Source organism: Hyperolius riggenbachi, chromosome 2 (assembly GCF_040937935.1).
Source record: "Hyperolius riggenbachi isolate aHypRig1 chromosome 2, aHypRig1.pri, whole genome shotgun sequence".
NCBI classification, from domain to species: Eukaryota; Metazoa; Chordata; class Amphibia; order Anura; family Hyperoliidae; genus Hyperolius; species Hyperolius riggenbachi.
Window position 1 is genome coordinate 557,156,362 of NC_090647.1, and position 9,408 is coordinate 557,165,769.

Below are 9,408 nucleotides of genomic sequence, written 5' to 3' on the forward strand. Positions count from 1 at the left end.
TACATATACTGAGTGTATTAAATGATAAAGATGCTAATCCTGCAATGAAAACTTTCAAAAAAAATTCTGCTGTTATGGTTTGAAATTATTACATACCTGAGGAGCACTGCCCTTTAATAGCCATTGCCATTCAGTTGCATGGTTATTTTTTATTTAAAATCTATAATACAGGTAGTGTCCAACTTACAAATGCCCAGCTGATACGAATGACATGGATTCTGTGTTTCCATGGGAACAAGTCAAAAAAACATTTTTAAATTGGACTTGCAGTTTGATTTGTAGAAAATCGATTTTAAAAAATGTAAAGAAAAAATGGCTTTTAAACTTGTATAAGCAGTTACAGGGGACAGAGGTGACACAGAGGGGGACACCGGAGGCACAGGGGGGCACAGAGGAGGTACAGGGGACAGAGATGGCACAGAGGGGGACACCGGAGGCACAGGGGGGCACAGAGGAGGTACAGGGGACAGAGGTGACACAGAGGGGGACACCGGAGGCAAAGGGGGGCACAGAGGAGGTACAGGGGACAGAGATGGCACAGAGGGGGACACCGGAGGCACAGGGGGGCACAGAGGAGGTACAGGGGACAGAGATGGCACAGAGGGGGACACCGGAGGCACAGGGGGGCACAGAGGAGGTACAGGGGACAGAGGTGACACAGAGGGGGACACCGGAGGCACAGGGGAGCACAGAGGAGGTACAGGGGACAGAGGTGACACAGAGGGGGACACCGGAGACACAGGGGGGCACAGAGGAGGTACAGGGGACAGAGATGGCACAGAGGGGGACACTGGAGGCACAGGGGGGCACAGAGGAGGTACAGAGGACAGTGGTGACACAGAGGGGGACACTAAAGGCACAGGGGGGCACAGAGGAGGTACAGGGGACAGAGGTGACACAGAGGGGGACACCGGAGGCACAGGGGGGCACAGAGGAGGTACAGGGGACAGAGATGGCACAATGTTCTGACTTAAGAACCGTTTCAGTTTAAGAACGAACCTACAGTCCCTATATCATTCGTGAACCGGGGACTTCCTGTATATTCCTCCTCTTCCCTTTATTTCCCTGCCTAGCTGCCTAGCTGAAACATGATCCCCTGCTCACTTGTGTTAACAAGCAAGGCTGAGGTGACTCAGCGTAGAGGGGACAAGAAAAAAAAGTTAAGGGAAGAAATGAAATCAGTATTTAGCCCCAAACTACGGGAAAAACACATGGTTCCCACCAGGAACAGGATTCTCTTCATTTACTATATAAAATTTGCTGAAATCAAAACGTGGACAGTACAATACATGTGTTATGTAAGTAGATCAAGTATTTATCTACTTATATATGTGTTTTTTTCCCTGGCATAGTATGGCTGATCCTCCTGCTTTAAAGAGGAACTCCAGTGAAAATAATGTAATAAAAAAAGTGCTTCATTTTTACAATAATTATGTATAAATGATTTAGTCAGTGTTTGCCCATTGTAAAATCTTTCCTCTCCCTGATTTACATTCTGACATTTATCACATGGTGACATTTTTACTGCTGGCAGGTGATGTAGCTGCTGCTTGCTTTTTTCGCATTTGGAAACAGCTGTAAGCAGCTATTTCCCACAATGCAACAAGGATCACAGACCGGAAACTGCCAGGAGTACCATGGTCCTCAGAGTTTCCTGTGGGAGGGGTTTCACCACAATATCAGCCTTACAGCGCCCCCTGATGATCCGTTTGTGAAAAGGAATAGATTTCTCATGGGGAAGGGGGTATCCGCCACTGATTGGGAGGAAGTTCAATTCTTGGTCACAGTTTCTCTTTAAGTAATAGCTGCCCAATCAGGTGGAGCTGCCCCCTCTGTCACTGCTGATAAAGTGCTGGGATAGATCACTGCAAGCGCTCTGACCTCATATTGCCATGTAATGCCATAAATGTCTAATTAGGCAGGATGTCACAGAATACCCCATTAACAATGTGTTGTTCTTTTTAAGGAAGTATTGGTATTTTTTTCGGAAGCTACCCTCCTTTAAAACAATCATTTTACAGCCCCGCTGGGAGGTTGTTATTAAAGAGAGTTCCCATCACTAAACAATGTAACATCTGTCCTCACATTGCAGTTCACACAACACCTTCATGTCATAAGCTGCAGCTCTGAAACTCATAGCAACCTAGCAACCACTCAACGTTCATTGCACATGCTTTATGCAAATGCAAGCAGCAACTGCTATGAAGGAGGCTACATGTGCTGTCCTATGGAGAGGAGAGGCAGGAGGCTGCATGTACTGTCCTATGGAGAGGGAAGGCAGGAGGCTACATGTACTGTCCTATGGAGAGGGGAGGAGAGGCAGGAGGCTGCATGTACTGTCCTATGGGGAGGGGAGGAGAGGCAGGAGGCTGCATGTACTGTCCTATGGAGAGGGGAGGAGAGGCAGGAGGCTGCATGTACTGTCCTATGGAGAGGGGAGGAGAAGCAGGAGGATAAATGTAGTGTCCTATGAAGAGGGGAGGCAGGAGGCTGCATGTACTGTCCTATGGAGAGTGGAGGAGAGGCAGGAGGCTGCATGTAGTGTCCTATGGAGAGGGGAGGCAGGAGGCTGCATGTACTGTCCTATGGAGAGTGGAGGAGAGGCAGGAGGCTGCATGTACTGTCCTATGGAGAGGGGAGGAGAAGCAGGAGGATGCATGTAGTGTCCTATGGAGAGGGGAGGCAGGAGGCTGCATGCACTGTCCTATGGAGAGGGGAGGAGAGGCAGGAGGCTGCATGTACTGTCCTATAGAGAGGGGAGGAGAGGCAGGAGGCTGCATGTACTGTCCTATGGAGAGGGGAGGCAGGAGGCTGCATGTGCTGTCCTATGGAGAGGGGAGGCAGGAGGCTGCATGTACTGTCCTATGGAGAGGGGAGGAGAGGCAGGCAGCTGCATGTACTGTCCTATGGAGAGGGGAGGAGAGGCAGGAGGCTGCATGTACTGTCCTATGGAGAGGGGAGACAGGAGGCTGCATGCACTGTCCTATGGAGAGGGGAGGAGAGGCAGGAGGCTGCATGTACTGTTCTATGGAGAGGGGAGGAGAGGCAGGAGGCTGCATGTACTGTCCTATGGAGAGGGGAGGAGAGGCAGGAGGCTGCGTGTACTGTCCTATGGAGAGGGGAGGAGAGGCAGGAGGCTGCATGTACTGTCCTATGGAGAGGGGAGGAGAGGCAGGAGGCTGCATGTACTGTCCTATGGAGAGGGGAGGAGAGGCAGGAGGCTGCATGTACTGTCCTATGGAGAGGGAAGGGGAGGCAGGAGGCTGCATGTACTGTCCTATGGAGAGGGGAGGAGGCTGCATGTACTGTCCTATGGAGAGGGGAGGAGAGGCAGGAGGCTGCATGTACTGTCCTATGGAGAGGGGAAGAGAGGCAGGAGGCTGCATGTACTGTCCTGTGGAGAGGGGAGGAGAGGCAGGAGAATGCATATACTGTCCTATGGAGAGGGGAGGAGAGGCAGGAGGCTGCATGTACTGTCCTATGGAGAGGAGAGGAGAGGCAGGAGGCTGCATGTACTGTCCTATGGAGAGGGGAGGCAGGAGGCTGCATGTACTGTCCTATGGAGAGGGGAGGAGAGTCAGGAGGCTGCATGTACTGTCCTATGGAGAGGAGAGGCAGGAGGCTGCATGTACTGTCCTATGGAGAGGGGAGGCAGGAGGCTGCATGTACTGTACTATGGAGAGGGGATAAGAGGCAGGAGGCTGCATGTACTGTCCTATGGAGAGGGGAGGCAGGAGGCTGCATGTACTGTCCTATGGAGAGGGGAGGAGAGGCAGGAGGCTCTATGTACTGTCCTATGGAGAGGAGAGGCAGGAGGCTGCATGTACTGTCAAATGGAGAGGGGAGGAGAGGCAGGAGGCTGCATGTACTGTCCTATGGAGAGGGGAGGAGAGGCAGGAGGCTGCATGTACTGTCCTATAGAGAGGGGAGGCAGGAGGCTGCATGTACTGTACTATGGAGAGGGGAGAAGAGGCAGGAGGCTGCATGTACTGTCCTATGGAGAGGGGAGGGGAGGCAGGAGGCTGCATGTACTGTCCTGTGGAGAGGGGAGAAGAGGCAGGAGGCTGCATGGACTGTCCTATGGAGAGGCAGGAGGCTGCATGTACTGTCCTATGGAGAGGGGAGGAGAGGCAGGAGGCTGCATGTACTGTCCTATGGAGAGGGGAGGAGAGGCAGCATGTACTGTCCTATGGAGAGGGGAGGAGAGGCAGGAGGCTGCATGTACTGTCCTATGGAGAGGAGAGGCAGGAGGCTGCATGTACTGTCCTATGGAGAGGGGAGGCAGGAGGCTGCATGTACTGTCCTATGGAGAGGAGAGGCAGGAGGCTGCATGTACTGTCCTATGGAGAGGGGAGGAGAGGCAGCATGTACTGTCCTATGGAGAGGGGAGGAGAGGCAGGCGGCTGCATGTACTGTCCTATGGAGAGGGGAGGCAGGAGGCTGCATGTACTGTCCTATGGAGAGGGGAGGAGAGGCAGCATGTACTGTCCTATGGAGAGGGGAGGAGAGGCAGGAGGCTGCATGTACTGTCCTATGGAGAGGAGAGGCAGGAGGCTGCATGTACTGTCCTATGGAGAGGGGAAGAGAGGCAGGAGGCTGCATATACTGTCCTATGGAGAGGGAAGGAGAGGCAGGAGGGTGCATATACTGTCCTATGGAGAGGGGAGGGGAGGCTGCATGTACTGTCCTATGGAGAGGGGAGGCTGCATGTACTGTCCTATGGAGAGGGGAGGCAGGAGGCTGCATGTACTGTCCTGAGGAAGAGCGAGTAGCTTGAAAACAATTGTGTACAGTATAAGGTATATTGCCAAGCAAGAGTGGTTCCCTCATCTGTTTGTTACAGTCCAGTGAACGTTGTGATGTCCTTCTTTAAAATATATACCATACATTGTAGCTGTGCAATATAACCACACCCATATTCTGACCATGCCATAAACATGCCCTCCTCCAATAGGAGGAGATCACAGCGAAGCATCGTCAGAAACTAGCACTTTTGCAGTAGTACTTGTAGGTCCCCTATAATTGTGCTACGATGTATGTTGTTATTGATACGTTTTGCTGATGTGTTTCTCTTCTTCTTCTCTCCTTTGTTGACACCACAATTGTAGGTGAGAAGCCCCACCAGTGCAGCATCTGCTGGAGGTCCTTTTCCTTAAAGGATTACCTAATCAAACACATGGTGACGCACACGGGCGTCAGGGCGTACCAATGCAGCATCTGCAACAAGCGCTTCACCCAAAAGAGTTCCCTCAATGTGCACATGCGCCTGCACCGCGGGGAAAAGTCTTACGAGTGCTACATCTGCAAGAAGAAATTCTCTCACAAGACACTGCTGGAGCGACACGTGGCCCTTCACAGCGCCACCAATGGCACTGCCAGCATCCCAATCCCCGTTCCACCTACAAATTCCGCTCCGGGATCAGTGCACGTTCCCGCCACCACTCTGGGACAACCGTTGCCTCTGCCTCCCTCTATGGCTCCAGCACCGGGCTTGCCTCCAACTCCCGTTTTGACGCCTGCTCCAGTTTTGGCTCCAACCCCAGCCTTAGTTCCAGCTCCAATTTTGGTCTCTGCCTTAGCACCAACACCGTCACTGGCTCCACCCCCCAGCATTACTCCCGGCCCGGTTCTAGTCCCTCGTCCTGGCCCTCCAAACAGCGTGGGCCCAGTGTGCTCTGAGGGCACAACATATGTTTGCTCAGTCTGTCCAGCTAAATTTGACCAAATCGAGCAGTTCAACGACCACATGAGAATGCACGTCTCGGATGGATAGAAAAAAAAAACATTCATTCTTACGAACAAAAAATTTTTTAAAAGCTATGGCACTAGAATTTAAGAGTTTTCTTTTTATTTTTAGGTTTTATTTTGTTTTGGGACATTTTGTACTACATGAAGAACTTTATTGCCTGCTGGTACATTACATTTCCGGAGAGTGGGTGAATATATATATCTCTATATATCAAGATATATAACCTGCGTATATATTTTATCCAGTCTCCCCCAGATGGTGGCCTTAAGGCCTGGTAGATTGACCTGAATTCCACTGGTTGGAATTCACACTACTGGCCTCTAAATATACAACCCTTCTTTAAAAAAAAAAGCAAGAAAAAAATTACAAAAAGTTGTAAAAAAAAAAGTTAAAAAGTTCATGAAAAAAAATCTACAAACGTTAAAAATAACTGAACCATTTTCCACTTGCGTAGAGCACTACAAAGAAAAAAAATAATATAACGAGATATTACAAAAGGCCTACTGTCTCAACATGCCGCCTACAGTGTTTTTATTTCTTTATTCGTGACTTTTTAACTTCACATCGGTAGACATTATTTTCCGCATCTAACTACTCAGATTTCACGGTATCTGGAGGATAAAAAACTGAGCACTTCTCTATGTTTCTCTGTTGGCTTCTGCGGCATTACTCATCTATCATAGCTTTTTTTTTCCCTTCAGTTATTTTTTTGTTTTTTGTTTTTTTTTAGGGGGGGTTCAATGGGCAATGGATCCTGGCAGATGTACTTAAATCATAGCTGAGGACCCAGGCAGGAAATAGCACAGGCAATGAGCAGTCTCCCAGTCTGGGTTCGCCATGGTCCAACATTTTGCCTCCTCTGCCTGGATTCCCATAACCTCCCTCTCTTGGCCCTCCTACCCGTCCATGAATTTCATCTGCAGCTTTGAGGACAAGAAGGAACTTACATAGCAACATTAAAACACATAAGGGCAAAATACATGGGTGTTATTTTTTTCTTTTATTATTCTTATTATTTTTTCAAAAATAAGCAACTTTACAGTGACAGAATCAGCACTTCGATACTCCTGTCTACACACGTCATTTCTGGAGTTCCTGATGCAGAACAGGACAAGGACTGAAAACTGGGCACAGCCCACATATACTCTGTCTATGGAACCAACTTCACAGACTAGCAATTGAGGTATAGAATACAAAAATATCCTTTGAATTTGATACTACACGATAACATCAAAGGTGCACTATGGCGCCTTCAACTGGTGCAGGTCTTCAGTGAAGTACAAGAGGGAAAACCAAACGGGGGGTTGGGGGTTGTGTTGTCTCCTTGTGATGATGTAACCATGCTGATGTCATTCAAAGCAGACTGTCTCCTCTTACCGGTCATAGGCTACATTTGAATGTTTTTCATGTGGCGTTTCTGAGAACATTTCTGTCCACGTCCCTCACAGTTTCACGTACAGCATTAATTTTTTCATTGATACCTGTCTACCCGTTATATATGAAGTAGGAACAGTCTGCTTTCCTTCACATGAATGGTTATACAATTTTCATATTTGTTGCAGGTTCCAAAATAGTTTTTATTTACATGATTGAGGATTATGGTTTCCTAAGATTTTCTATACCTATACTACAAAGCCCCCTCAAGTCTCATCAGCAGATGTCTCTGTAGAAACCCAAATATCATTCAAAAAATTATTAGAATGAATGAACTGCGGTTTGTTCAACAAGTAGAAAAGCAGTGACTCCTAAACACCAAAGTGCCGTCCACGGGATGGTCTTCAGGATAAAAAAAAAATCTCCATGTAACATAGAACACTATCTACAAGACCAAGCTCCAAAATTAAGACCAATGTTTCTTAACCTCAAACAATGGGGTGAACTTCTGTCCTATCACCTGCACGCCAGGATATCTTGCTGTTCTTTGGGGTATTTAGTATGTGTTTAGAAAACTTTATGCTATTATTTCGACCGAAAACAAAATGCCATAAAGTAGGACTTGAAAATACGAATGAAGATCATTCTCAATGATGTCTGTAGCAATCAGATTTCTGTAAAAAGTGAGAGCTGGAAGTCTAGTGTTTGCTACAGACGGCACCAAACTTTTCCATTGAGATTGTTCTACTTAGTCTGTCCCACTGTCTCTACGAACATGTCTAAGAGTTTAACGGTTTTATCGCGTGATTGTCCTCATAGATGGAGGGGGTTACCTGTAAGGGTTAAATGACTGAATTGGAATTTAAGATGGATCTGCTAGGCCAGACTTAAACTGAATGTACAGTGGCACATCGTGGATTGGGGTCTATGGGAGGTCATTGTAGTTGATTGTACATCTCCTTAGCAAGACAGGAATACGTAAGTGAGTAAAAAATTCAGACTGATCATTTATACTGAAATCCAGATGCTGCTTTATGATGTTTTTGTTGTTGTTGTTGTAGTGTTTGAAGCTTAAGAGAGCAGTGCTATGTATGAACTCCATGCCTGGGTTACCAGTGCTCACAGTCGCCGCTGTTCAATGTTTCTATATTCAAATGTGATCGCAAACCTTCAACACTCTTCTCATTTCTTCTTTCCCGCAGGGAATCAAACTACTCGCAGAGTCAGAATGACCAAGGATGGTGCCCAATGGATGATAGGCATTTAGGAATCCTAGTTCATATGTAATCCTAGATGTTCCAAATCTTAGCTTAAAGGATACCCGAAGTGACATTTGACATGATGAGATAGACATGGGTATGTAGAGTGCCTAGCACACAAATAACTAGGCTGTGTTCCTTTTTTTTCTATCTCTACCTGAAAGAGTTAAATATCAGGTATGTAAGTGGCTGACTCAGACAATAAGGGACTACAGTGTGACCCTCACTGATAAGAAATTCCTCTTTTTATCTTTTTCCTGCTCTCAGAACCCATTTTCTGCTAGGAAAGTGTTTTATAGTTGAAATGTCTTATCACTGAGGGTCACACTGTAGTAATTTCCTGTCAGGACTGAGCGAGCCACTTACATACCTGATATTTAACTCTTTCAGGCAGAGAAAGAAAAAAAGGAACACAGCCTAGTTATTTGTGTGCTAGGCACTGTACATACCCATGTCTATCTCATCATGTCACATGTCAGTTCAGGTATCCTTCAATTTGTTTCAGTTTTGATATAAGACTGCCTGTTTTCCTTATTTTATCTAACGGTAGTTTCTTGAAGAATTAGTTCTTGTGAGTACTATTTCCCTCCATCAAATGCATCAGTATACTGATGTATCTTCCAAACTTATATCACATAATAAACTAATGCAAAATTTTGCTCCATGATCAATTTTTTAGAGGAGTTATGGAATGAAGCCAAAGGGTCAAGAGAAAATGGTCATAAAAGTGTGGGTTAGTGATTTTGAAAGTTTTGAGTGCAGTTTCTCTTACAATGAGTAAGACTATCATGCTGAGTTAAAAAGTTTTACTTTCTTGAATGGTTCTGAAATCACGACTGAAAACTTTTGACGCTGTTCCTGTTTCTCTTTCAGGAAGGTAGACATTGGAATGTTGTGCTGGTGTTTGTGAATGCCTCACATCAACATATTCGAACTGGCTGTTGGGTCTCTTTATACTTTATCATGACTGGAAGCATCTTGTATATGGTATCATAGCAGATGCAAACAAACAGTGTTAAGCTTGTA

The 9,408-nt window shown here is 46.7% G+C and overlaps 1 protein-coding gene across 10 annotated transcripts in view; it reads left to right on the forward strand.

Annotated features, from left to right (window-relative positions):
- The window catches only part of ZBTB20 (zinc finger and BTB domain containing 20), a 1,072,531-nt gene extending 1,064,058 nt beyond the window's left edge, over window positions 1-8,473 (forward strand). For all 10 annotated transcript variants that reach the window (XM_068270868.1, XM_068270867.1, XM_068270865.1 and 7 more), the window contains one exon: window positions 5,109-8,473. In XM_068270868.1, coding sequence (XP_068126969.1) covers window positions 5,109-5,773 — 665 coding nt within the window. In that variant the 3' untranslated portion in view covers window positions 5,774-8,473. The remainder of the gene's footprint in view (window positions 1-5,108) is intronic.
- The last annotated feature ends 935 nt before the right edge of the window (window positions 8,474-9,408 follow it).